We start from the raw sequence: 27,926 nt of genomic DNA on the forward strand, positions 1-27,926 counted from the left end.
ATGGAAGACAGAAGAAGGAAGAGGACAAGCCATTCACCTGGTGATCATCACGTCCTGTGTTCCAGCATTCCAAGTTTCATTGGTTCAGTCCAGGATTCCAGAACCATCCTCGTTGCGTGGTTGGAGTTCGTTCCCTTGAACAGCCGGGGTTTGTGCCTAGGACAAGGAGAGAAATGGTACTGTAGTTTCCTTTTATTGTCTTTTGGTTATCCCAAGGTATCCGGTTGATGGGCTCCGGGCTTCAAGTCCTTCCATTCTCTGTTAACAACCGAGCCCTTACTGTTATTACTTGTATTTGTGTCTGTTAATTCTTTGTTAATTCTATAACAAGGGTTCTGTTTAAGACCACGTTGGTCTAATACATCTTGCTGTATTTACTCCTTAACCCATTGGTTTCATTCTTAACTACCCCGGTGACAGATATGGGAGGGGGAAGGGCCTGCAGATTTTCCCATCTTCTGAGTGGCCTCAGAAGGTAAACACCTTAAATCTGTTTCGGGCTAGGTCTAAAGTGGTTTACAAAAGGAGGTCAGTATGATTATCCCCATTTTACAAAATGGGAAACTGAAGCACAGAGAAGCAAAGTAACTTGCCAAAGGTCACCCGGCAGGCCAGTGGCAGAGCCAGGAGTAGAACCCTGAGTCCTAGTCCAGTACTCAATCCACTAGGCCACATAATTTTCCATAGTTATGATTAATCCACCTAAAAGATGATCTGCCATATTCCCAGGTCACGGTCAGCTAATGACTCTGCACTGGAAGCCAAGATGACAACACATGATTTTCATTAAACTCTCAGTAATATTTAATAATTAGCTCTTCTATACTGGTTTTCATCCATAGATCTCAAACTGTATTGAGAAGTATCTTTAACCCCATTTTACAAATGAGGAAACTGAAGCTCAGGGTCTTCATACAATGTAACTACCGTACACAGTCAGGTACTACAACTACAGTCCTAAATAACAGCAGAGGGAGAGAGAAACTGAGAGATGTACAGTAGGAAAGAGAAAAAAGATAGAGGCAAAATGTGCTGGAGAGAGAGTCAGTGAGTTCTAGAGATACAGGGAGGCTGTGTTGGATAACAACAGACATGGAGGAAAACGCTCCTTCCACCAGCAGTGATGAGGATGGATGGAGAGGGGATTGGATATTTTTCTTTAAAAATATGCTCTGATTCAAACAGGAATTAGTTAATTCAGGAAAGTTCTGTGGCCTGTGTTATACAGGAGGTAAGACTAGATTATCACAGTGGTCCCTTCTGGCCTTTATAATCTATGAATCTATGAGGTCAGCACTAGATAAGCATAACGCAAAGGAAACGGAGCAGAGGCAGTCAAGGTCCAAGCAATCCAGGAGATGCGTCTAAAAGAATCATGGTAATTCAGAAGAAAGACTTAAGGACTTTGAGCCTGGAGAGTCCTTATGAAAAATAAAGAGCATTTACAGTAGCTTGATATCAAAGATGAAGGACCACAACCTCACTTAAGGGAAAGTCTCAAGTAAAAGAGAATGGTGCTAGTAGAGCAGCGCCCGCAGCCATACTTTTATTAAATGCAAATTCTATGTTAAGGCACAGTAAAAATCATAAGAGGTCAGGAGGAGATACAGGCACCTGTTTGGACAAGGCTCAAGACAAAGGTCTGAGATATCATCATGGCCTGAATCATCAGAAGCTTTAAAAATCAACAGCACAAACTTGAGATGTAAAGAGCACAGAGTGAATGTCGTAGGATAATGGTTGTTCAAAACAATCAGCAAACATGTTGCTGCATTCTGACCAAGTTGTGAACGATACAAGGGTGCAGCCAAAAGCCAGAGACAGTGGGAATGATGGTAATTAAACCTTGTAGTATGAGGGCATGCATTACTTTTGCAAAGTTGTCACAAGGTAAATAGGGGAGGAGCCTGCACAAAATGTGCAACTGGAAAACACCGTTGTACAATAGCTGACACATGGCTTTCCACGAAAAAGTCATACTTATCAGGATTCTTATCAGTGTTATCAGGATTCTTAATCTTCCTTTGCATATCATCAGCAAAAGGATGAAGCTCTAGCTTATGTTCTGAAATGATCTCAAGAACCAATGATACAAATCTCTCATTGATGAGCCATAGTGCCCCATTGCCACAGATTGACTTTTGTCTTTTGCTTTTGTTGCCTAAGCATTGTCCCACTTGTAGGATGCATGCACTAGTGCAACTGGGGTTTGGAAACCTTAAAGAAATGGCCTCTTTGTGCCATCAGAATAGTATCAAGTGCCCAAAGCAGGATGAAAAACTTAGCCCGAAGTGTGATATCAATTTAATATAACATGTTTGTTTAATCCTCTATATGGCTGATATAGTATAACTCAATGAAAACGTTTAATATACATTGCTGGTCATTAAAAGCAATCAAACTGGTAGAAAAAGAAAACAATACAGAAAATACTATAAATGCCAATTTATACATTGATGCTATGTCCTCACTTTGAATACTGTTTTCAATGAACACAATTTTCCATCTGAGAAATAGAAGAGGTTCAGAGAAAATCTGCAAAAATAATTAGAAGCCTGAGCAGACTTGCATCTTGTAATGGCTTTTCATTAGGGGTCATTGATGCAATCATCAAACCTTTCCTTAAGGAGCATAGGCAGGTTTAATTCACTGTCCTGTTTGGAGGGAAACCTCAATGAGTTTCCTTTTGTGTTGCAAAGCATCTACACAAAAGGAAGGTTGACACCAAGATGTACTGGGGGAAGTCCTGGCCCCATTGAAGTCAATAGAAGTTTTACCATTGATTTCAGTGGGGTCAGGATTGTACCTTCTGACTCCATAAAATTCAATCTGAAGGGTTGTGTTAAAGTACCAGCACGCAGTTCCTGCAGAAGGACTATGTGTTAAAATGCAGTTAATTTTTGGCTGTAAGTCTGGGTGGGCCCCTGGAAAGAGACAAAAAGTAAGTCTCTAATCATTATTATTGAGACGAAAACCTCAAAAAAGAGACTGAATTTACAAATTTACATTGGCATAACTACATTGCTCAGGGGTGCGAAAAATACACACTCCTGATTCGTCCTGAACAAGTTATATTGACCTAATCCCCAGTGTAGACAACACAGTATGTTGATGGGAGAGCTTCTCTCGTTGACATAATCCACTTCCGCAAGAGGCAGTAGCTAACTACACTGATGGGAGAAGCTCTCCCATTGGCATTGTAGTATCTCCACTAAAGTGCTACAGCTTTTTAGCGTAGACCTGCCCTCAGTGTAACTGATGCAGAGATGAGACTGGCACAGTAGTTCTCAGAGGTATGAACTATCCATTCATCTCAGTGGCAGCTTAGCCAGATGCCCTGTAGTGGTCAACATAAGTGACCCCTCTTTGGTGTCACCAGTGCGTGGCATTTGGGAAATACAACTTTTCCCCCCCTACAATCAAGGAGCTGAACCCAAGAATTCTGGCTGGGCCCATGGGCATATTCAAGCCCCAGTGAAGGAGCTAAACTCAAGAAGGCCATCTGCACAATTGACTGTGTAAATAGCATCTCATTTTGGTGATTCAATGGGTGGGATTTATTTTGTGGGTGGAGTTTATAGGAGTACTGCCACCTTTTTTCACCCAATCTGAGCCGTAGGCAGGGGGATGCATGATCTAGTTGGTCTTTTCTATTTCTAAGCACTAGCACAGATGCTAGAAAAGATTTGTGAAAGCATTATAAAATTATCAGCTCAGACACAAAATCTGTTTGCCTGCACTGAGATGTGACCTCTACTTGGCACTGGTCAGGCCTCAGCGTGGAGTACTGTGTCCAATTCTGGGTTACTCACTTTAGGAAAGATGTGGACAAACTGGAGCGAGTTCAAAGGAGAGCAACAAAAATGATAAAAGGATTAGAAAACCTGACTTATGAGGAAAGCCAAAAAAAAACGAGCAAATTTAGTCTTGAGAAAACAAGACTGAAGGGGACCTAATAATAATCTTTACATGGCAAGGGCTGTTGAGGATGGTGATCAATTGTTCTCCATGTCCACTGACGGTAGGACAAGAAGTAATCTGCAGCAAGGGACATTTAGCCAGGTTAGCTATTAGGAAAAACTTCTAATTATAAGGATAGTTAAGCACTGCACATGCTTTCCACCACTGAAGACTTTTAAGACGAGGCTGGACAAACATCTGTCAGGGATGATCTAGAGCAGTGGTTTTCAAAAAAATTTTCTGGCGACCCAGTTGAAGAAAATTGTTGATGCCCACACCCCAACGGAGCTGGGGATGAGGGGTTTGGGGTGTGGGAGGGGCTCAGGGTTGGGGCAGAGGATTAGGGTGTGGGGGTGAGGGCTGTGGCATGGGGCCAGGAATGAGGGGTTCAGGGTGTGGGAAAGGACTCTGGGCTGTGGCAGGGGGTTGAGGTGTGGGAGGGAGTCAGGGATGAGGGGTCTTGGGTGCAAGAGGGGTTCTGGGTTTTGGGGGGCTCAGGGCTGGGGTGCAGGGCTCTGGGTGCAGATTCTGGGGTGCAGCCGGAGATGAGGGGTTAGGTGTGCAGGAAGGGGCTCTGGGTTTAGAGATGGCTCAGGGCTGGGGCAGTGGCTTGGGGCACAGGCTTACCTCTGGTGGCTCCCAGTCGGTGGCGCAGCCAAGATGCAGAGGCAGGCTCCCCGCCTGTCCTAGCACCACGGACCGCACTGCGCCCTGGAAGCGGCCAGCTGCACTGCTGGCTCCTAGGCGGAGGCTCGCAAATGGCTCTGCATGGCTCTCGCCAGCAGGCACCCAGCTCCCATTGGCCGGGAACCAACCAATGGGAGTGTGGAGCCAGTGCTCAGGGTGGGGCCAGTGCGTGGAGCCCCATGGCTGCCCCGCCTAGGAGCCAGACTTGCTGCTGGCCGCTTCTGGGGCACAGTGCGGTGTAGGAACAGGTAGGGACTAGCCTGCCTTAGCCGGGCAGCACCGCTGATGGGACTTTTAACGGCTGGTCGCCAGTGCTGATCAGCGCCACCACGACCCAGTGCCTTACATTCAACCCTCAGTTTGAAAACCACTGCTCTAGAGTTAGTCCTGCCTCAGCGCAGGGGGTGGGAGCTGATCTCGCAAGGTCCCTTGCAGCCCTACATTGCCATTATTCTCTGACCGGATTTCTACACATGATCCCTGACCGGCCACCAGGGGCCCCTGGGTTGCCTGGGCAGGTGGGTGCAGCATCTTGCCAGACCAGCTTGCAGCTCTCTCTGTCAGGCAGCGCGGGTGTGCTCGTCCTAGGCCCTGCACCCACTAGGGCCTGGGTTTGCCAACCCTCTGAGCAGCGCTGCGCCGCGTCACTCCAGCGAAGCCAGTGCGCACGCCCCAAGGCGGGACGACTTCGGCCCACCGCGCTCCCTGGAGCAGCTCTCCTTCAGCCCAGCGCCAGCAGTCCTATGCGCATGCGCACTGAAGCCCGCAGCTCTGTCTCCAGCATCCCCGGCTGTAGCTACATGCCTGTCCAGTAGACTGCGGAATACGTCACCAAGATTGGCTCGGTCACTTTTGGCGCATGCGCATTGCGTCTCAGCCAGTCTTTGTATTTCCTGCAGAGGCAAGTGCGGCGCATGCGCCCATCGTAACAGCCTCGGTGCGGTCTTCCTCAGCCAGCCAACCAGCGGCCTTTCTTTGCCTTCCGCTCTTGGGGGGAAGGGTTAGCCCTCCACGATCCCATGATGCGCTGCGGCCGCGAACCCCAGCCGTCAGTGGCGGCCGCCATGTTGTGTTAGTTTGTTGTTCTCTTGCGGCTGGTGGTGCAGAGCAGGCGGCGGGAGGGCGGAGTACCCTCGCCCCCTGCAGCCGGGCGCCGAGCGGGGCCTGCGTCCGAGGCCTTCCCCCCACTCCGAGCCCTCATTGCAACTGCGGGAGGCACCGCCAGGAGCGGCCGCCGCCCGCGCAGGAGGAGGCGCCATGGCTGCTGCCTTGGGAGGAGCAGGTACCTGAGACCTGCGGTGCGACTGCCTGGGGAGGGGGCGTGGGCAGCAGTGGCGCTGGAGTTATGGCGCGGGCCTAGGAGGACTGTGGGAGAGCTGACGAGAGCTCTGGCTATGGGGCCTAGCAGGGGGCCGGGGGCTTACGGCGCTGAAGGGGGCCTGCAGGTGGCGTCGATGGGAGCGAATCTACCCCTTCCCTGAGGGTTGTCTCCTGTCTGGCTTCCTGTGCTAGGGATCATAGTTTCCCCAAGCAGAAGTGCTGCGGAGCGAAATTGACTCGGTTCTAGTCAGTTTCGCGTTTGTTCGATAGGTTTCGAATAACTGAGTTGCTCTTCTGATGCCTGGGGAAATTGTGGGCAGCAGCCAAGGGGCTGGTGTGGGAAGCCTGAAGGTCTCACTGATTCACGTTTAGAAAGACCCTTTTCCATTTGTAAGGGCTGTACGCTTTTACAACATGAAAGTTTCTATAGTTTGTGTTTTTGGCGCTCTCTTGCCAGAAAAGGCTTCTTTCTCACCACTGGCACAGCAGATTTCCCAAGCTCTGGACTGGATGGGACCTAATAGGTCCATTTTCATGTCGTATTTTTATTCAAAGCCTTTTATTCCCATGCCATTTATAATCAAGAGTATGTGACCCCTTCCCCAGTATTAATAATTCATCCTAAAAACCACCTTGTGAGGTAGTTATCCCTATTATACAAATGGAGAACTGAAGCACAGGCAAATTAATTAACTTGCTCATAGTAACATAGAAAATGTGTGACAAAGCCAAGATTTCAACGCCGGAACTCTTAACCACTTGGCCATTCTTCCTTGAGTTGTATGAGTCTATAAAATTAAAATAGCATATTGCTTGGTCTTGTCCTGTTCTAAATATTTCAAGCAATATTTTACATATCTACAAAATGCAATCTTTAAGAGTTAAAGATTGCAAAGATATGCTGAGTCACATCTAATCAGTTCTTCAGAAAAGTATAATTTAAAAAACGTATTCAACTTCTCCCTGCCCTGTAGCTCTTGGGAATCAGTTTCATTAGGAAATGTACTTGTATTTAAATACTTTTTAACAGTTTTTTTTACAGTTGGGTTAGCTGATAGGATGCTGCCTCTTTGGTAGAAACAATGGCAAGTTATGATTATCATTTGCACTAATTATGAGCAAACCCAGTTCGGAGCAAGATTTACTCACAAATAACTGTCATAGTGCTCAACATGGCTTATCCTTGTCTCACATAAGTCAGGTAACATCATGTTGACCATAGTGCAATTGTTAAAAAGAATGTAAACATAATTAAAGTTCCTAGTGAAGCTAAGCCCTTAAAAGAAAATGATTGTCAATATTTAATTGTTAAAAGTTGAAAAAGTGGGGAGGATTTTGGGGTAGGATCAGAATGCGAGCAACACGGGTACAAGTATATATGATTGTAAATACCTTTGAGGGCATCAAGTTTTAATGGTGTCAAATATTGTTTTGTATGTTTTTTTTCAAAATCTACTTGAGGTGACTAGATGAAAGAAACTAGTGCATTTATTATGTGAAAGTGAACTCTGAAAACTTGAGTTCTGTTACTGAGGTTTTTAAAATTCACATTGTAAAAACACTTGATAGTTTGTGGGAAGGAAAAATATGTCATTTTTAGATTTATTTTAAAAACTATTACAAGCTGCATGGGCATCCTTTTGTGTGAAAACGTGTGCATGACCGGCAAGATCAGGGAGCTGGAGTTGATCGAAATGTTTCAAGTTACAATTACATTATTATTTGTCCTACTGTAGTGCCTAGGAGCCTAGTCATGGACCAGGACCCCATTGTGCTAAGTGTGGGTCAAAAAAATGTTTGTTCAGTGTCAGCATTGTGTTCAGCAATGAACAGAGGTTGGGAAGATGTGGCCCTTGTCCCAGTGAGCTTACAATATAGGCTATGTATTACTTAAAAAAAAAAAAGTGTTGCACGTTGAAATAGGTCTCCTGATGTAATAATATTCTAGTGTAGACAAAGTGCACATAAAGACTATCTCAATGTAGCTAGTAGAGGTGAACCCCTGGTTGGGCAACAAAGAGTCCTGTGGCACCTTAAAGACTAACAGATGTATTGGAGCATAAGCTTTCGTGGGTGAATGTCCACTTCCTCAGACGCATGTAATGGAAATTTCCAGAGGCAGGTATAAATATGCAGGCAATAATCAGTCTGGAGATAACGAGGTTAGTTAAATCAGGGCCGGTGAGGCCCTCTTCTAGCAGTTGAGTTGTGAACACCAAGGAAGGAGAAACTGCTTTTGTAGTTGGCTAGCCATTCACAGTCTTTGTTTAATCCTGATCTGATGGTGTCAAATTTGCAAATGAACTGAAGCTCAGCAGTTTCTCTTTGAAGTCTGGTCCTGAAGTTTTTTTGCTGTAAGATGGCTACTTTTACATCTGCTATTGTGTGGCCAGGGAGATTGAAGTGTTCTCCTACAGGTTTTTGTATATTGGTTAGGGTGGTGGTTAAATATATTATTCAATATTCCAGGGTCTGAAACTGTGCTAGATGCTTTAATGTGCAAATAGAAAGATGTAGTCCCTTTCTGAAGAGTTTGCAATGTAATTTTAAACCTAAGTCACAGTAGTAAACAGTAGGCCAGGGATGTGGTGAGGAAAAACAAGGAACACAACAATGAGGTCATATTCTTACTCAATTTAGGTATGTGCACATCTTGGTCAGTTTTAAAAAAAATATGCATTGATGTTGTAGATTCAATTCTTGTTCCCATCGCAGAATTGAGTTTAAGGAATGAGGAGAGGAGAGTAATGGCTGGGTGGTCTAGAATAGGGTGGCCACTTCCTGTGTAGGGGGTGATACAGTAACGAGACATGGAGATGGTTGTGGGAGAAATGAACAGGTTGGTGTTATTAGCTGGGTAGACAATAAAGGATGGTGTTATTAGGTAGGTAGACAATAAAGGACAATGTTGGTTGCTATGGCTTTGAAAGTAAAGATAAAAGTTGAAACTTGATGTAGTAACGAAGCGGGGAGCCAGAGAAGGGGTGCAAAGAGGGAGTATGAAATGGTCAGAGCTGGTGAGGCAGATAACTTTAGCCAGGTGCATTTTATGAGGACTGGAAGGGAGGTGATGTCTCAAGGAAACTCTGGAGGAAGAGGTTATAGTAGACAGTTTGGGTTTGGATGAGAGTCGGAGCTCTTTGGATAGAGAAGGGTTGGACCTACGAGAGAGAAAACATAATTTCTGCCACTAGCACTCTAGCATCCTTCCTTTCATCTTTGTCTGTTGTTGGCTATTACACAATTCAGAGGTGTAGTACAAATTCTCCTGAACGCTCCACAGGTCCAGTTGAAATTGTTTGTCTCACTTCACTGTAACTTAATTTCACTTGACAACAAAAGGCAGAACCTAGAGAGAGATTCCATTTTTGTGCAGTCAGATGGGCTGAGTCCTGGATATTTTTGTGTACCTAAGGCCTAGTCTTCACTTACCGGCTGGTCCGGCGGCACGCCATCGATGTTCTGGGATCGGTTTATCGCGTCTGGTTAAGACGCGATAAATCGATCCCGGAAGTGCTCACAATCGGCGCCGGTACTCCAGCTCGCCGAGAGGAGTACGCGGCGTTGACGGGGGGAGACTTCCGGCCGCGTCTGGACCGCGGTAAGTTCGGACTAAGGTACTTCGAATTCAGCTACGTTATTAACGTAGCTGAATTTGCGTACCTTAGTCCGAAGTCCGGACTAAGTGGGGACCAGCCCTAAGATGCATGCTACTTTGTCATGCTGTCTGACAGTTTACCAGTACTGTGTGTGTTTTCCATTTTGGCTATATTGAAACTTACTTTTGACAAGGGCCTACAAAAGTTAGGGTTTTGAAAATGACACTGATCTGAGGTCAGGACTAGTTGTATCCAGTATGGACCAGTGCCAATAAGGCATTACTACTTTTAGGGACTAGTGGCAGATAGTTTTCATTTTCATGGCTAAAACCAACTCTTTTCATACCTTTGGAAAGCTGTCCTTAAAAGTCAGACCATTCTGATTACAGTATTCATAAAATGCCAATGACTTCAGTGGGTGTATCTCAATGAGTAAGTGCTCACACATGCATAAGGATTGCACAATTTGGCCCTCAATGAGTGTACTTCAGATCTTTTTGCCTCTTCAGTACATACAGACCATAATATTATATAATTGTAATTTGACAAAATAAAGTTATGTCAAATTATGTAAAGTCCTGCAGGTGATATTTATTGAAATTATTTTCCGTTTTTTGTTTTGTTTTTTAAAGTCTTTGATAACAGATATCTATCGACTTAATGATTTGCTACAGATGATGTTTATGGCAAACAATTAGCAAAGAATATTAATTAATAATGGTACATTGTCAGGGATTATGCACTGCTCTCTTGCTGATCATTGATCTAGGACTAGTGTTTGGAAAAACTACTAATTCACAAAAAAATTTCTAAGCCCTGCCAGGTAAAAGAGAATGGAACTTAAAGAAAAATATATTCATGTAATTCTGATTAGCTGTTTCTTCTCCCATCTCAACTTTAACAGTTTTAACAGCCCTTGTCTCTCAAACACACTAGACACTAAAGTTCTACACCATTTGAAAAAGATTTTGAAAAAGTAGCAGCACTGGTTAGACTCTAGCAGTTGTCAAAATAGCTGATGCAAGGTTGCATTGAATTAGCCTGGAAAGATGGTACAGTAATTGAGTTACTCAGCTTTCCCTCCATGTTAACAAAAACTTCCTCCCAGAAACAGTGCCAGCTTGGTTAGTTTGTTAAAATACCTCTTGAGGAAGCCGTTAACTAAACATAGAAGCAATTAAGAAAATACTTCTTGCCTACTGAACATTGGATTATATTGTAGGATATAATTTTTCTCCTGACTTCTACATATGTTTTTTGGACAAGGGGGAAATTTATGAAGTTTTTTGATTTAATAAAATAATGGGATGTTATATGGTATCAAATTCTTGTACTTTGACCAGCAGTAATGAGAAGCAATGAAATGAAACATACAGAGTGGATTGATTTAAATGAAAACGATTTACGGTAGATCATGGTTATAAATTTAGTTTAGCATTTGTACTTTTTAGTTATTTTCCTACAGAAAACTTGGTTCTAATTGATTGGTAAGTATTAAAACATGATGTTTGCAATTGAATTTAGCCTTTGCATTAAATTTGGTGCTTCTTTTTGCTAACCAGCAAGATCTGCTATAGCTACAAACATTTATTTAAGCAGTTTTATAGCTTAACTTACATTTTATTCAGATGCTTAATTTTTACATTTTTATTATGTTAGAAAATGATTCTTATTTACTAGGTGATTTTTTTTACTTATGATTTGTCAAGGTCTATTTGGATGGAAATTTAAAATTTAATAAACAATTTTAAGATGCTGCTTGTATTTTTAATTAGTTAAATAAAACTACCTGAAATGTCCTGGATATATAAGAAAAAAAGATTTATTAAAAATTTTATTAAAACATGTTGCGTTTAAAACTAACTGATATATTCAAAAAAGTATTATCAGTATTATCTTTAGTAAGTGAATTGAACTGCTTGTTTCGAGGTCACCATTTTCTTCAAGATTTTAGAACTAGTAAAACTCATCCTTTCACACTTGATTTTTATTCGTAGGTTGGAAAAGGAAAACAAGGTTTCCTGCTTTTTCAGCTCCCAGTTGATTTCTTAACTCTAGTTGAACTGAACTAGTTGATTCAACTGAAATGAAAACATTGTGTCTGCATCTGCAGAAGAGCTACTGCTGTCAAAAACTGGTTTAGCCCTTCAACCAGTATTGGTTCTAGGTGCTTAGTGACTTCTACCAGTTCAGTGGTTTGACTTTCTTTAAACTTGGCAGCAAACATGTATGCTTACTATTTTTAAAATTAATTTAAATGATTTTAATAGATTGTAGTAAATTTAGACCTTAATGTAGGTTGTCATGATTTCAAATTTAATTTTAATTAGGTTTATTTAAAACAATGTATTTCATTTACATTTAAAAAGTCCAGTTGAAATAAAAAATGATTGATTTTTATCCCACACTGAAAACATACAATTTTCATACCGTTGGAGGCTTGCAGACTATTTCTGTCTGGTGATTGTGTGTGTGTGAGAGAGGGAGAATGGTGTGGTCAGATGTTTTGCTTGGATGAGAGGCTTTAGCCATCTCATCCAAGTGAAACGCTTGAACACTGCATCTTAATAACAAGTATATAGGACAAGCTTTTTCTTAGCCTGCATTGGTATTGCTATAGGAAGCGTTATAAGAACACTGCTATGCAATCTTCCAGCTGATTCATCTACCCCCTAATGGGGTCTTTAAAGAGCAATTTTTTATTTTAGCCTAGTACACAAGGCTTTATGTATTTTAGTGAAGGTTTTTTAAAAAGGAGCTAGTAGATATAGAAAGAAAAATGAGATCTCCTTGCTCTGTGGAAGCTTGTTCTCAGAAAATCCTTATGATTTGCTGCCCTTTTCAGCAGGATAATACTTGTAAACTTTACCTGCTACACAACACTCAGAATCAGAAAATAATCAGTCTACCAAATTATGGAAATGTGACTGTCAAATGCATGCAACAGTGCTCCCATGTACTAGGAAAATGTAATGCAAGGAAAAATATTGCCAGCAAAGTGAGTCTGCTATGTTAAGAAACTTTAATGCATGTTAAGGGATTGATTTTGGCCAATTCCAGAGGGAGGCCAAACTTGTCTAACAAAATGGCTGACTTTCAGCCAGTGTGTGTGCAGTTTTTTGCACTGACTTCTTTCTTTGATAGCAGGGTTTCTTTTGTTATATTATTGTAGCGATACAGAGCCGAACAATGGACCACTTTTTTCCACTGATGTCCTTTAAGTTTACCCTTCAATTGGGAAATCCTGGTATGTTTTAGCACACAAATTTTCTTGTTTTCTTCCCTTGCCACCTGTGAAAGTTAATGTAGAGTGCTGGTGTCCTTAGTGAGTATCTGTCAGCCTTGCATCAAGTGCCTGATATTATCCAGGGTGGCGAGGTGGGAAGAAGGAGAGAGTCATCTTGTTGACTCACTACCTACTGTAGGAGAGCCTCAGACATGCTGTGGGCTGGTAGCACTTTTGCAGCAAGTCTTGTGGTTTCCTGTCAGGTTGGGGTTTATTTTTTGTGTGAATTCTTCCTGCTGCTGTCTGAGTGTTGTGGAAAATGTTTGGCTGTCAGTCTTACACTACCTTGAATCGTCCCTTACAATATGTACTAATTACTTATGCTAAACAATCCGTTTCATCTTGCATTTTGCTGTGATGCTGGGACTACTTTTCTCAGACATGAAGAAGAGTTGTGTGGCTCGACAGCTTGTCTCTCCCCAACAGAAGTTGGTCCAGTAAAAGATATTACCTCACCCCACCCTGTCAGTTTTACAGTTTGTCTTTTGTGCTACTGCTGATGCTGGGGAGCTTTCCTTACCCCTTACATGTTATATTTTATGGGCATGTAACCATGCTTGACATTAACATGAACTGCTTCATAAGAATTTCTCTGGGAGCATCATCCATATCCATATGTAAAGTTTTATTCATTTACTTTTGGTTGTATTGTGAATTCCTGTTATAAAGGCCTAAAAAGGAGGGGGGGGAACCCTAAAATTTTTGTAGCTTCAGAAATGAAAAATTTATACTTGATTGTGAGTTGATATTCTCCAAATAACACTAGTCATACAATGAATCAAAAACCACTTTGATGCTTAATATCTTGCAAACCATGTGTTAGACAGGAATGCTGTTCACTAGGGGTTCCTAAATTTATTTCTGTCATGACTCTGTTCTTGACTACACAAATACTTGTAACCCTCTTATGGGCTCGTCTAACAATACATTTCAAAGTGTTGAGTCAAATTTTGATAGTTCTGTGGTAATTTGTAACTCACTTTTGGTCTGTAGATTTATTTGTATTATGCTAGGCAAAGTACAGAAATGAAAGTATGGTCCCTTTTCCCCAAAGAACTTACAATCTAAATACATGAAACAACGAGAGACTACAACAGACAGACATGGGAGGCACAAGATAAAAGTGTGAAAATCATGATTCTTGTAGTAAGCAGTGTCTAGCCATTGTTGAGTCTTTGGTAAGAATCATGGCAGAAGAAACTTTAATGAGAGATTTGAAAGAGGATAATGTAGCTTTGTGGATCTTTACAAGGAGTTCCTCTCATGGATAAGGGATGGCATGGGAGAAAGTGCAAAGATATTTGCTGGAATAGTAATGTTGATTAGGACTGATTTTTTTTTTTTGGACACACTTCTATGCTGGGAAGCCCTGGTGTAGATTGTTATACCACAAAAGCACTTTTAAACTGGTATAATTTATTTTGTTCAGTATAAACTATACTGGCAAAAGCCCTTTTTTTTTGCTTATTAAAGCTGCATCTATAGTAGAAGAGGATTTGTCAGTGTAGTTTCCCCTTTTCTAGTGTAGACCAGGCTGAAGTAAGGTTGATGGCAGCATACATACCATTATAAGAAATAAGTACGATGAGGTGAAGCCCCAAAGAGCCATAGGGCTTATCTAAACACACACAAGTTGGTTCTATTGCTTTAACTATACCGATATAGTTAAAGTAGGGTTGGTCTACACTAGGGGGGGATCGATCTAAGATACGCAACTTCAGCTATGAGAATAGCGTAGCTGAAGTCGACATATCTTAGCTCGACTTACCTCCTGTCCTCACAGCGCGGGATCGATGGTCGCGGCTCCCCCGTTGACTCCGCTTCCGCCTCTCACCCTGGTGGAGTTCCGGAGTCGACAGGGAGCGTGTTCGGGGATCGATTTATCGCGTCTAGTTGAGACGCAATAAATCAATCCCCGGTAGATCGATTGCTACCCACCAATCCGGCGGGTAGTGAAGACGTAGTCGTAGTATAACTCCCCCTTAGTGCTCTAATAAATTTGTTAGTCTCTAAGGTGCCACAAGTACTCCTGTTCTTCTTTTTGCGGATACAGACTAACACGGCTGCTACTCTAAATCCCCCTTAGTGGGCATGATTATACCAGTATAACCTATTCTCCTTTTTGCACAGAATAAGCTGTACTGGTATAAAGTACCTTTTTACTAGTATAACGTGCCCATGCTAGGGGCTGTACCTGTAGAACTGTTGGTAAAAAATCACACCCAACTGACAGAGTTATATTGGTATAAAAACTATGTAGAGTAGGCCATGCCTGTGAGTATATGGTGAGCAAGGGAAAATGGAGAGAGTGGTGACATAAGTGGAGCTATAATTTGGGAAAATGGTCTCTGCGGCAGCATTTGACGATATGGGGATCAAGATGGTATTTGGTAAGGCCGGAAAGGAGGAGGTTTTAATGGTCAAGAAGCATGATGTGTGAAGTCCTGGACAAACATTTTTTCTGTGTGGGCACAGAAAAAGCTGGATTTTGGATGTTGTGGAGGAAAAAATATTAAAATGTAGATACTGCTTGGATGTGGAGTGCTGCACTAATATGCTAAGTAGTTGAGTTCCCTTGGTTAGAACCTTAAAAATGGTGTATTGTTTCTTTGCCAAAAGAAATATAGAACAATGCCTTTTGCCTTTTATACCTCATCATGTATGACTTGACTTTCATTGGGTCACAAGCTACTGCAAACAATTTTAATGGCATGGGAATGTATAGTGACTACCATTTTAGTTTGAAAACTGTTGTATTAGTTTCAGAGTAGCAGCCGTGTTAGTCTGTATCCGCAAAAAGAGCAGGAGTACTTGTGGCACCTTAGAGACTAACAAATTTATTAGAGCATAAGCTTTCGTGGACTACAGCCCACTTCTTCGGATGCATCCGAAGAAGTGGGCTGTAGTCCACGAAAGCTTATGCTCTAATAAATTTGTTAGTCTCTAAGGTGCCACAAGTACTCCTGCTCTTTTTGCGGATACAATTAGTGATGACTGCCCTAGCTGAGTTTTCATTATTTTTTATGCTCACCTTGGGTTTTCCATGAGTGCCATCAATGAAACCTGCATTTAAATTAGACAAAAGGAAGATAACTAGGGTTGGCCATTGGGTGGAGAAATTGTCACAGAAGGATGCCCGATTGAACTGGAGGACCTGAACACACACACAATCCTAAGTGGCAATTGAAAAGGTATAGGTTTTTAAAGGCTTATTTCAAACCAAACCATCAAAAAATCATTCTGAGATTGGCCCTAATTTGGTACCCCTTTGCTGTAAGCGACAAATAATTGTACTTATTCTAGTCAGGAAAGTGATTATGTAAAAATGGCACCTGTCTTATAGAAACCATTAAAACAAAAAACATGTTAATCCAAAGTTGTAGTGATATCCTTTTTTCATACCATAACCATATTCTACTTGGGGGTGAGGAATGGATTATTCTCTCCTCACAAGAGATGGTACCTCTGAGTTACAGGTCAGACATATTAGTTGGGCAATATGGGAAGATTGTCTGAATGCTGCATGCTGCACCTGTTTTGTGGATAAATTTAGGCATTCAGTTTTTGAGGCTGCCAAATTGTCGCCACTTACAAACAAATTCACTTAAAAGCAAAATATTTCCTGATAACCAGTCAGCACAACTTGGCTTTTTTAGGTACTGTTTAAATACTTTTTACCATCTGAAATTTGGTTTCACTTTTCAATCAATGTGCTGACATCCTTTCCTATGTTTGATTTCCCCGCATTGCAGTCTCACCTTCATTAGCAATAAGACCTCTACATCTTACTATTACTACTTCCTTACTAACTAAGACCAAACTACATCTTAACTTTTTGAATTAAACAAATACTAGAGAAAAATTGTAAAACCAAAAAGGGGTAGGACAGTAATTCCTAAAGAGAACAAGTCATTGCTTCAGGATGAGAAAACTTCTGCGCTTCTTTTATATTCCAGTAAGAACTATCTAATGTAGTCTTCTACTTTACAGATGATGACTTTGATCAGTTTGATAAGCCTGGTGCAGAAAGGTCTTGGAGAAGAAGAACTGGAGACGATGACTGGGACAGGTAGTTAACATTTTTTCATGTTCAGACATTGAATTACATTGTTTTAGTTTCTTGGAGTGCCATTTTGTATTCTAATTCTTAAAACAGTGCAAATTCAGATACTAATGAAGCTGTTGGCAGCTATGTGTTTGTCAGCGGATGCTAAATGTTGCCAAACATATATACCTACCTTGACAAGCTTCCAGTCTGAAGGCATGAACAGCTACAATACAGCATAGATTAGATTTTTTAAATGTTGGAAATATGTAACTGTTTTTGCAGTCAGCTTTCTGACTACACTTACCTTCTCAATCACTGAATATTTAAAGCTATTTTAGCCAGTTTTTGGTGGCACATGCCATAAACAACTGATAACTTCTGTTAAAACTTGTGATCTTTGGCTACCTTTATTTAAAAAAAAATCATGTCTTTAATCTGAGTCGTCTATTTTTTTTTTTTTTGGCGGGGGGGGGGGAAGGATGGGTGGATTTCTTTTAGATTTTTCTATTGAAAAATATAAATCTATTGAAAAGATTTGAAAGTGTAACCAAACTTAGGGCTTGTCTACACTGGCAAGTTTCTGTGCAGTAGAGCAGCTTTTTGCACTCAAACTGCAGACATGTACACACTGTCAAGCCACTTTGTGCACAGAAACTCCTCAGTTGCAGTGCTGCAAAAAAATCACCTTGAGGAGAATCTTAAGGCTATTTGCGCAGAGGCTCCAGTGCTCTATTGCCAGTGTAGACACTTGATTGCTTTCTGTGCTGTAATTGGCCTCCGGAGCTGTCCCATAATGCCTCAAGTGACCGCTCTGCTCATTGTTTTGAACTCGTCTGCCCTAGAGACATGCACCACTCCCCATTCAAAACACCTTTTCTGACAGCCATCATGTGCTGTGCTGCTCTGCTCCGGGACACAAAGCAAACCATTAATGTGGAATGCTTGTGCTGTTGAACACAGAGGCATGTGTCTGTGTGTGAGAGAGAGATTGCTCTGCAGAGAGCCCATGGAGGGAGGCGGGGGCTGATGTCAGGGTTTCCCCCTGCCTCAGGACTGGTTGCTTCCTGCCGCTGTCTGAACTTACAAGACAGCATGCTGACACACTCTCTGTCATCCAAAACACACTGTCTCTCTCCCCGCCCTCCATACACACACACACTGTCTTTCACTCTCCTTCACCCCTCCCTGCTTCAGTTGAAAAGCAGCTGGCAATGTAGTAGTATGCCCATGGAACAATGGGATTGGGAAACGTGCATCATATGATGCTGTGCCTGCCCCATGAGGCATTGCAAACCCTTCCCAAAGCACCCTGCAGCCAGTCGTACAGTGGGATAGCTACCACAATGCACTGCTGTCTTTGCCGTTGCAAGAGCTGCTAATGTGGATGTGCTCCAGCGTCACAAGGAGCACAGTGTGGACGCACAAGAGCGGTTTAATTCCAGTGCTTTAATAAAAGTGGTATAACTTGTGGCTCAGAAACTTGCCAGTGTAGACATACCATTAGTTGGGAAACAAAGCTATGTTCTTTTGTATTGAGTCCTACGATCCAACTACACTTGTCAAGCTACTTGCCAAAAAGGTTTACACTTTCTCTTCTATGCTAGTAGCATGGTGATTTGTTCAGACATTTAGTATAGTGAAACCGATGTAGAGTCTAATCAAAGTCCCTAATTGATTTAATGCTTTTGTCTGATCTTTCACTCTGTTTACAGTACAATTTTTATCCACTCTAAGGACATGTCTAGGCTACAAACTTTTGCTGCCGCAAGTTACGTCGGCATAAAGCTGCTAAAGTTAGTATATCGCTTGTGTGCATGCATTCTTGGCTCCTTGCATCAGCGCTGTGCATAGTCACCAGAACTGCTTGTTTTGATGCACAGTGCGATGCACTATGGGTAGGCATCACAGTGTACAAAACTCTATTGTCCAGCGTAATGTCTTTTGGGACGTTTTGGCAATGCATGGTGGGGCAGAAACAAGTTACGCAGGGGTGACTGGGACTGTAGGGTCAGGTTCCCATCATACAACTTTCTCCACCCCATAGAGTCTTCTCTATCCCCAAATTTTTGTGCCTGTATTGAAAATTCCATGAACCTGCTGTGACATTCCCCAGGATACAGTCTGGACCAGGGGCGGGCAAACTTTTTGGCCTGAGGGCCGCATCAGGTTTCAGAAATTGTATGGAGGGCTGGTTAGGGGAGTCTGTGCCTCCCCAAACAGGCAGGCGTGGCCTGGTTCCCGATTCCCCCCCTGCGTCTCGCCCCTGATGGCCCCCCGGGACTCCTGTCCCATCCAACCCTCCCCGTTCCCTGACAGCCCCCTCCAAATCCCCACACCATCCACTCCCCCTGCTCCCTGTCCCCTGACCTTTCCCCCACTGCCCCATCCAACACCCCCTCTCCTTACTGACTGTTTCCAGCCACGCAACGCGCAGCAGAGAGCTCCGGGTCAGGCCGGGCTCTGCAGCTGTGTTGCCCCAGGAGCTCGCTGTCCAGAGCATTGCGTCGGTGGTGCAGTGAGCTGAGGCTGCGGAAGAGGGGGAACAGCAGGGGAGGGGCCGGGGGCTAGCCTCCCGGGCCAGGAGCTCAGGGGCTGGGGAGAATGGTCCGGCCCGTGGGCCATAGTTTGCCCACCTCTGGTCTGGGCTGTTGAACAGCTGTGTTCCCCCAATTCTCCCACCTGGTGTACCTTTTACACCGCTTCACTGTGAGAGCAACAACTCCTGATCTGCCCCAACACAGCCTCCAGCATGTAAATCACTCCCAGCTATACTGTATGAGTGTTACAGCCAGCCACCCATGAATTATACTCCAGGCAACACCAGCAAACACCGAGTCCCAGACTTTCCCCCAGAAATGTGCATCTTGTACTGCCCAGCACCCTCCTGGACAGTACAAGCTTATATAAAGTCCATCATTTCATTAATAGATATGCACAAACCTTATCTCAAATGGAGTTTCCCAGACACTTCAATCCAAACACACACACGTTTAGATAAAACAATAAAATGAGTTTATTAACTACAAAAAAAAAGATTTTTAAGTGATTACAAGTAATAACGCATAAAAAGTCAGAATTGGTTACAATGAAATAAAAGGTAAAATGCAACTAAGTAAACTAAAAGCCAAAGTTTCTCTCACCACAGGCTCTAGTAGTCTCTTCCCCCACAGTTCAGTGTTAATTTTCTTGTCTTTCAGGTGTGGTTGATGTCATGAGTAGAGATGAAGGAAGAGATAATTTGGGGCCTCTGCTCCCCTTTCTTATAGCTCTCTCTTTATTTGAAAATTATCTCCAGCTGAGGTTCAGGAGACTGCCTTGCATCAACCTAGTTGTGCATGTGTCTACACTTAAATGTCTACCACTAGTGTAATCTCTCCATTACACTGACATGGTAACACCACCTCCCTAAGCAGCGCTGAGCCATGGTCAACGTATTGGGGTCGATGTAGCACGAGTGTAGGCACTGAATTGCCTATGTCAACCCTAACAGTCCTCCAGCAGCTGTTCCACAATGCCCAACACTGACCACTCTGGTCACAATTGTTAACTCCACTGCCCACGGGTTACGGTGACCAGAAGCCACACACCCCATCCCTTTAAAACCCTCCAAATTTTGAAATGCCTTTTCCCGATTGTCCATCTTGGCAAGCACACCTACCAACTTTCCACTGTTGTGTGAAACTGCCCAGCTGGCTCCACGTTCCAGACAGGAGTACACAGGGGATATTGGATCTCCTGGGTCTGTGGGGAGAAGAGGCTGTGAAACACAGCTATGGACTAGCAGTAGAAACATGGATATCTATGAGCAGATTGCACAGGAGGTGCAGGAGAAGGGGTCTGACGGAGATCAGCAACAGTCCTGTATGGAAGTGAAGAAACTGCAGCAGGCACATGAGAAGGACAGGGAGGCCAACAGTTGATTCAATGCCGAGTCATGACCTGCCACTTTTACAAAGAGTTTCATGCAATACTTGGGGGGAGACCCCACCACCACCCCACACGCCACCGTGGATACCTCTGAAGAGTCCAAGTCACAGGCTCCTGACATGAATAGGGGGAAAGTGGAGGAGGAAGAGGACCAGGACATGTGACTGGAAGGTCCAGCTGTGCCACAAGCCAGGACCTGTTTGAGACTCCACTGCAGTCCAGTCGAGCATAGGCAAGCCTGATGCAGAAGAAGGAACGTTGGTTAAATGGGTGAATTTTTTTCCCATCACAGTGATGGCACCCCCAACTTAGGACACAGCTATTGACTTTTCATTAATCTAGTTGTACGAGAAGAGGTAGTGATACAACAAAGAGCTAGAGCTTTTATCTGCTTTTTGTGTCCCTGTAGAATTAGGCCGGGGTGGGGGGCATGAGGAACAGTTTATCTCTCAGGAGGATGTCCTTTGAATCGTTCTGAGAGATCTCTATGAAACTTCCATGGAGGTACACAGCAATCCTCTCCCAAAGGTTTCTAGGGGGTGCCTTATTTCTTCCTCTGCGGTAGGACGCTTTCCCATGCCAATCAACAATGTCTTCAGAAGACACCAATGCAGTAAAAAGACTAGCAGCATACGAGCCTGGGTGGCTTCAGGATGCCTGCAGCAGCTGTGCTGTCTGGTTTTGTTACCCTCACGAGTGAGATATCAGCTAAAATCACCACCACCTATGGAAAATGCTGCCACTATTCAGTGCCATTGCCCTATGCTCAATTTCATGCAACTGAGCAACTCCCTCCTTGTTTCTCATATCCCTGACAGGCCATAGTCACCACAGCTGCTGAGCACAAGTACTCTGAAGCAGAACTGTCAATAAGCATGTCTTGTTTAAAAATTTAGGGGAGCAAGGGAAGGTAGTTCCAAAACTTATCTTTTGCTTTCCATTTGTGACTATAATGGTGACGTACCTCTGTGTGTTTTATCTGTGGCTGCTGCTGTTGGGGGATTCCCCCTCCACACCCAAAGAACACCTGAGCCAGATAAGGAGGAAAAAGAAGAGGACTTGGGATGACATATTCTGCGAGTCAGTGCTGCATCAGACAGTGAACAGAGGGCCTGGAAGATGAATACTGCAGATTGTATGGAGAGGGAAAGAGTGGACAGAAGAAAAGCTCAAGAGTCCCAGCAGGAAAAGAAGAGGGAGATACACCAAGAAGTAGTGGGACTTCTCCAAGAGAAAACACGGATGCTGCAGACACTTGCAGACCTACAGTTTCAACAATCCCAGGCTCACCTTCCTGTGCAGTCCATGGAGAACTCCAATATAGCACTTCCCTGCACCTCCCTCCGCCAACATTCCACATGGCACCAGGGCCATCTCCCTATCCCTACCGCTCCACACTGGCGGACATTAAGGACAATATACATACAGTGACCTGTGAGTGCCACGCTTGATGCATGTGTAGCTAAAATTGAAATGACTGTTCCTTTCTGTTCTGTTCCATAAATTTATTAAGGTTTTAATGTATTTGCTTTTAACTTGAAAAGAATTTTTGTAGGTGTTTTCATTAGTAAATAAAACTGAATTGTTCGGAAAATAATTCATCATTATTAGTTCCCAGCATATGTTGCAGAATGCCTGAAAGTAGTGAAAGCACCCACACAGCCAGTATTGTACACTGTGACAACTCATAGGATCAGTGGCAAACAGCCTAAATCATAAACAGCAAGCACCATAAAATTAATAGGCGCATTGTCAGTGTTGTATTGATAGATGTGCAGCAAGCACCACATAATTTGTAACAGGCCCCCAAACTGCAGGGCCAGATAGAGCACAGTACACCACAGCCCATTATTGTGGCTCTCTGTTGAAGTGCTCTTTCAAAGCCTCCCTGAGCCATAGAGCTCCACATTGAGCTCTTCTGATGGCCCTTGTGTCTGGCTGTTCAAACTCAACAGAGAGACAGACCACCTCTGCACTCCGCCCCGGCGGCAACTCTTCCCCTTTGCTTCACAGATATTATGCAGGACACAGCAGGCAGCTATAACAATTGGGATAATTTTCTGTCTGAGATCCAATCTTGTGAGTAAACAGCGCCAGCACCCTTCAGCCTACCAAAAGCACATTCAACTGTCATTCTTCACCTGCTGAGACAGTAGCTGAATTTTTCTTTGGTGCTATTGAGGTGGCTGGTGTACAGCTTCTTGAGTGAGGGGTAGACTGGGTCCCCCAAAAACACTACTGGCAGTTCAACATCGCCAAAGTAATTGGATGTTCAGGAAAGAAGGTCCCTGCTGGTAGTTTTCTGAACTGTCCTGGGTTCTTAAAGATGCAAGCATTATGCACCTTCCCTGACCAGGCAATATTGAGCTTGGTAAAGTATTGCAGATGATCCACCAGCACTTGCATAACCATAGAAAAATAGCCCTTTCTGTTGATGCACTCTGTGGCAAGGTGGTCTGGTACCAAAATAGGGATGTGTGCTGTCTACCACTCCACAGCAGTTCAGAAACCCCACTTCTGCATATCCATCCATTATGTCCTGCACATTGCTAAGATTCACAATTCTGCATAGAGGAGACAATTAATAGCCAATCCGTTGTTGCAAGTTTCCACAGTGTGGTCGCCACTCACTTCTCCACTGACAAAGCAGCTCTCATTTTTGTGTCCCTGTGCTGGAGGTCTGGGGCAAGACTTGGCACACAAATCCAAGAATGTGGCCTTGCGCATGCAAAAGTTCTGCAGTTTGTCACCCCACGTCTGCATTATGACGCAATTCCACCGGTCAGCATTCGTTTCTCAGGCCCAGAAGCAGCACTCCACTGTTTGCAGCTGCTCCATGAACGGGAGGTGGTATTACTATGTTAGTGTAATGGAGAGATTACATTGGTGATAGACATTTAAGTGTAGATACATGCACAACTAGGTTGACGCAAGGCAGCTTATGTTGACCTAACTTTGTAGTGTAGACCAGGCTAAGCAGTTTCCTTTGAGCTAATGTCCTAGAAGTGCAGCAGTTATCACCTACTAACTTTTACTTGCCTTCTAGAGTAATTGTCTTCCCTTCTGCTATTGCTCAGCAGAGGAAGGAGGGAGTTGTCACAGCCTTGTGAGAGAAAAGGCGAGTAGGAATCAAAGGTTCCCCATTTTTCTGCCTTTTGCTTTTAGTAGATAGTGAGACGATCTGATTTATTTTCACTACAGTTGACTTCCACTGAGAGTGACTAGGTGACCTTCTAGACATTGGCCAGTACTCCTTCCTATCCCACCCCACAACTGTGCTGCTATTGTTGTGATGAAAATGAGGGCACTGTTTGCCATGAGCCTCTTGTTATGGTAAAACTCCACTTATAATGAAGCTTTTTTGGTTTGTTTTTTGTTTTTAAAGAAATGGGGAAACACTAATTTTTTTTAGTAAGGAGTTAAGGCATATGAAGGTTCAGGTTTTGAGAAGAGCTAATCCATTTCTTTAAATGTAGATAGCCTCTTCATTGTGCTTCAATTTATTTTACTTCACTTTATATTTTAATTATATGAAGCAGTAACTTGCCAGCATTAATTGAACAGTACAGCTGTGATCTGCTTTGTTCATACAAATTAGACTTTTTTTTTTTTATTGTAGTTACTACCAGGTGCTGCTTATTTTAAGATTAAGGATATGATTTAGCCATGGAGGTCACGGCAGTTACGGATTCCTCCCTGACTTCTTTGGCTTCAGCTGTCAGAGGCTGAAGCTCAGGCCGGGGTTGTGCATTCCTGTCCCCCTGTCCTCCCCCAGTGGTGGTGGGCCTTGTGCTGTCAGTCCCCCCACCACCACTCCAGAGCCCGCACCCCCAGCCGGAGCTCTCACCCCACTCCTGCACCCCAACCCCCTGCCCAAGCCTGGTGAAAGTGAGTGAGGGTGGGGAGATGGAGTGAGTGGGGGGTGGGGCCTCAGAGAAGGGGCAGGAGCAGGGCCTCAGGGCGGAGGTATTCGGTTTTGTGCAATTAGAAAGTTGGTAACCCTAACCCCCCTACGTGTCACCTCTGGTAGTTTTGATAGTCTCCCATAGTCTACCCCCATGGCTTCCACCTTTTTGGGTCGCTACTTGGCCTAACCCCATCCCCCCACCGTGAAGCCCTTTTGAATTCTTAGATCACCTTACCCTTCCTTGGATATTGGAGCATGGTAACCAGGAGCTGGAGGACCTCTGTTACTTTGGAAGAGATATAGGGAGCAATCCAGAATGCAAAATAAGACACAGTTCTGGAAAATTGTTTCCCATTAGAATTTTAACAGTGCCTTTTTGAAACACTTGCCTACTTGATGGGGTTTAGATTTAAATTCTACTGGATCCATTTCCTTTACAGAGGTCTCTGCCTCTGTGCATAAAGGGGCCTAATGTCTGGTCACTTTACTGGGGGTGCACGAGACAGGTGTCTCCTATACCTACTCTTGTTTGATATTGCTACTGAATCTTTAGCAGTCAGTTTAATATACAGGTATTCATGGGATGAAGTTTGAGAACAGTAAGCATAAATGAATGTTGTGTGATAATCCCTTCCTATTTATTGCTGAACTGAAATCTCTCCTCATCTTTTGACATTTAAGAATATTTTTTTGAACATTGTCAGGCAGTAAAACTAACTCAGCAAAACGTATCTTAAACTTTTCTAAGGGCTACTTTTGGTACCAGCATTAGTCCTGGAATTTTCATTGGGCTTCAGCTGTGTTGAAATACCTATTCCATATTCCCAACCAACTCTCCGATCTAGCATGCGTAATTTGGATCTGCAGCTAGACTTGCTGGCAAATAAATTGGAAAAATGGCAAGTGCTTAATCATTTCACTATGGGCTTGATTAAATATTAAGATGAATGTTCTACTTTGGTCGTTGAACATCCTTAGTTACCTCCCTGTTTATATATCCCAAACTTACTTTACTGTAATTTATGGGCTGTTACCTTTTCCCACAAAGGAAATCAGTAAAAATCAGTTGTCTCTTCAAGCTCTGCTTGCCATACATCTAAGGGTAGATTCTTATTCCTTAACACTAAGCCATATTCTGAATCCTTTATGCAAACCTTCAGAATCAGGGCTTGGAGATCCTAATATTGACACTTACAGAATGGGAACTTCAGTTCCCTCCTATTGTTGTGTTTTGGGATCTACATGTTACTCTCTCTCTCCCTTGTTCTTTATGCCACTGGAAAGATCTGGGCAGATCTAGCAAGGGCCCTAAAGTTTCTCACCTGCAAAAGTGGTTCTTTGGGGGCAACCCAGAACTTAGTTATGGGAGAGAGGTTACGGGCAAGTCTGCGCTACAAAATTAAGTCAACTTAAGTTACCTCAGCTTACAGTCACTGCAGTAATTAAATCGGTTTTTCATGTCCACACTATGCTCCTTCTGTCGGCAGTGCGCGCTCTCACCAGGAGTGTGTCCATTGATTTAACAGTCAGCATGGGGCATTGCGGGTTGCTGACAGTCAGAGCCCCGCCGCCCGGGGTGCTGACAGCTGTCAGGCAGCAACAGGCAACATAAGCAACGCAATGTCTACACAGACATTGTGTCAACCTAACTACATTGACCTAAGCACTACTCCTCTCATGAAGGTTGCATAAAGTCAGTTTAGAGGGCGACTTACATCAGTGGGAGCTACATTTTAGTGTAGACTCTTAGAGATCATAGAATATCAGGGTTGGAAGGGACCTCAGGAGGTCATCTAGTCCAACCCCCTACTTAAAGCAGGACCAATCCCCAGGCAGATTTTTGCCCCAGATCCCTAAATGGCCCCCTCAAGGATTGAACTCACAACCCTGCGTTTAGCAGGCCAATGCTCAAACCACTGAGCTATCCCTCAAAAGCATTCAAACACTCTCCCAGCTTTGAACAAATCTTTTCAAAGGGGAGGGGTCTGTTTCCCCGGGATTTCTCTTGCCCTCCAAATGTAAGTTCTTCTCACTCTTCAGCTGTTCATACTGGGTCTAATCGACTACCAGGAATTTAGCTTCTTTGTGCCTCTTTAATGGCTTAATCAAGTAGAATTACAGAGATGAAAGGCATGAAGATATCCACATGTAGGGAATTGGATTTGAGTACTGTGATTTGGCTATCTTGGGAAGGATGGCTTATAAAAGACTCCAACATCTTGAAAACATCCACCCTTCCTTAAGATAGAAGTTCAGTGCCTATCCCTTGCATAATGTAAACCTCTTTCCTGAGTCGTCATATTAATGTGCTATATATTTTATCAAACAAAAAGCATTGTGGATTCAGTAACAATTCTCCTCTGACCAATATTGAAATTACTGTATTGAATAATTATTCCAGAAAAAATATATTTTTTTTCATGTGTGAGATATGGGTACTCTTAATATTTGCTTATATTTTCCAGTGAACTTGAAGATGATTTGCTTGGAGAGGATTTGCTTACTGGTAAAAAGGTAAGAAATAAACATGTTTAATGTATGCCCAATAATTCATTACAATTTTAAATGTGAAGCTATATTTTACTCTCAACTCATGATGTCATGTTATATGACCATTTATAAATGATCAAGGATCTCCTATTTATATGGGTAAAATCAACTTAAATACCGAAATCTAAAAGACCCCCAAAACAATTCTTGCAGTCCACTGCGAAAGACAGCACAAACAATAGCAGACCTTTCAAACTTATACATATATTAATATCACCTAGATCATCTAAACAGTAAAGGTGGTTGGAGAAATTCCAATACCAACTTTTAGTGGGGAAAAAAAATTGAAATGTTTCACAGAGATTGTTCAGTTTCGACTAAGTTCCTCTTGACCCCAGTGCTTTCAGTGTCTGTGACTCTGGGGCACCCTGCCTTGCAGATTGCCCCAGGGCTTCATTCCCTTTTGCAGAGAATTTCTAAATGTTTTGGTTTTGTTCCAACCAATCCTTTGTGAAACGGAGTTACTGTTCTCCACCCAGTTCTACTCACCAGTCCGGAGAGGTAGTTCTCAACACTAGTTTCTGCTTGGCTTATTCTGTCACTTAAGCAGTGCAAAAACAACACTTCCCTGATGCTACCCAACATTCTTCTCTTCCCTTCCTGAGGCCTGGCCTGCACTAAAGCTGTAAGTCGACCTAAGTT

General features: G+C 43.2%; 1 protein-coding gene and 1 long non-coding RNA gene across 16 annotated transcripts in view; one reads left to right on the forward strand and one right to left on the reverse strand.

The window, feature by feature from the left end:
• Positions 1-3,940, reverse strand: part of LOC135981261 (uncharacterized) — a 34,712-nt gene extending 30,772 nt beyond the window's left edge. Inside the window, exons 1-2 of the long non-coding RNA XR_010598206.1 lie at positions 3,813-3,940; positions 38-156 (exon numbers count right to left, since the gene is read on the reverse strand). This is a non-coding gene — a long non-coding RNA (uncharacterized LOC135981261). The remainder of the gene's footprint in view (positions 1-37; positions 157-3,812) is intronic.
• A 1,693-nt stretch (positions 3,941-5,633) lies between these two features.
• The window catches only part of RBM33 (RNA binding motif protein 33), a 145,419-nt gene continuing 123,126 nt past the window's right edge, over positions 5,634-27,926 (forward strand). For 10 of the 15 annotated variants that reach the window (XM_005297200.5, XM_042859127.2, XM_042859126.2 and 7 more), the window contains exons 1-4: positions 5,675-5,929; positions 16,843-16,921; positions 18,613-18,693; positions 27,200-27,248. In XM_005297200.5, the coding sequence (XP_005297257.1) occupies positions 5,905-5,929; positions 16,843-16,921; positions 18,613-18,693; positions 27,200-27,248 (234 nt within the window). In that variant the 5' untranslated portion in view covers positions 5,675-5,904. Of the gene's footprint in view, positions 5,930-16,842; positions 16,922-18,612; positions 18,694-27,199; positions 27,249-27,926 lie in introns of all 15 variants that reach the window. The other 5 variants (XM_024100986.3, XM_065582738.1, XM_065582739.1 and 2 more) reach the window with 2 other exon arrangements.

This window comes from Chrysemys picta, chromosome 2 (genome assembly GCF_011386835.1).
Source record: "Chrysemys picta bellii isolate R12L10 chromosome 2, ASM1138683v2, whole genome shotgun sequence".
In the NCBI taxonomy this organism is placed as follows: Eukaryota; Metazoa; Chordata; order Testudines; family Emydidae; genus Chrysemys; species Chrysemys picta.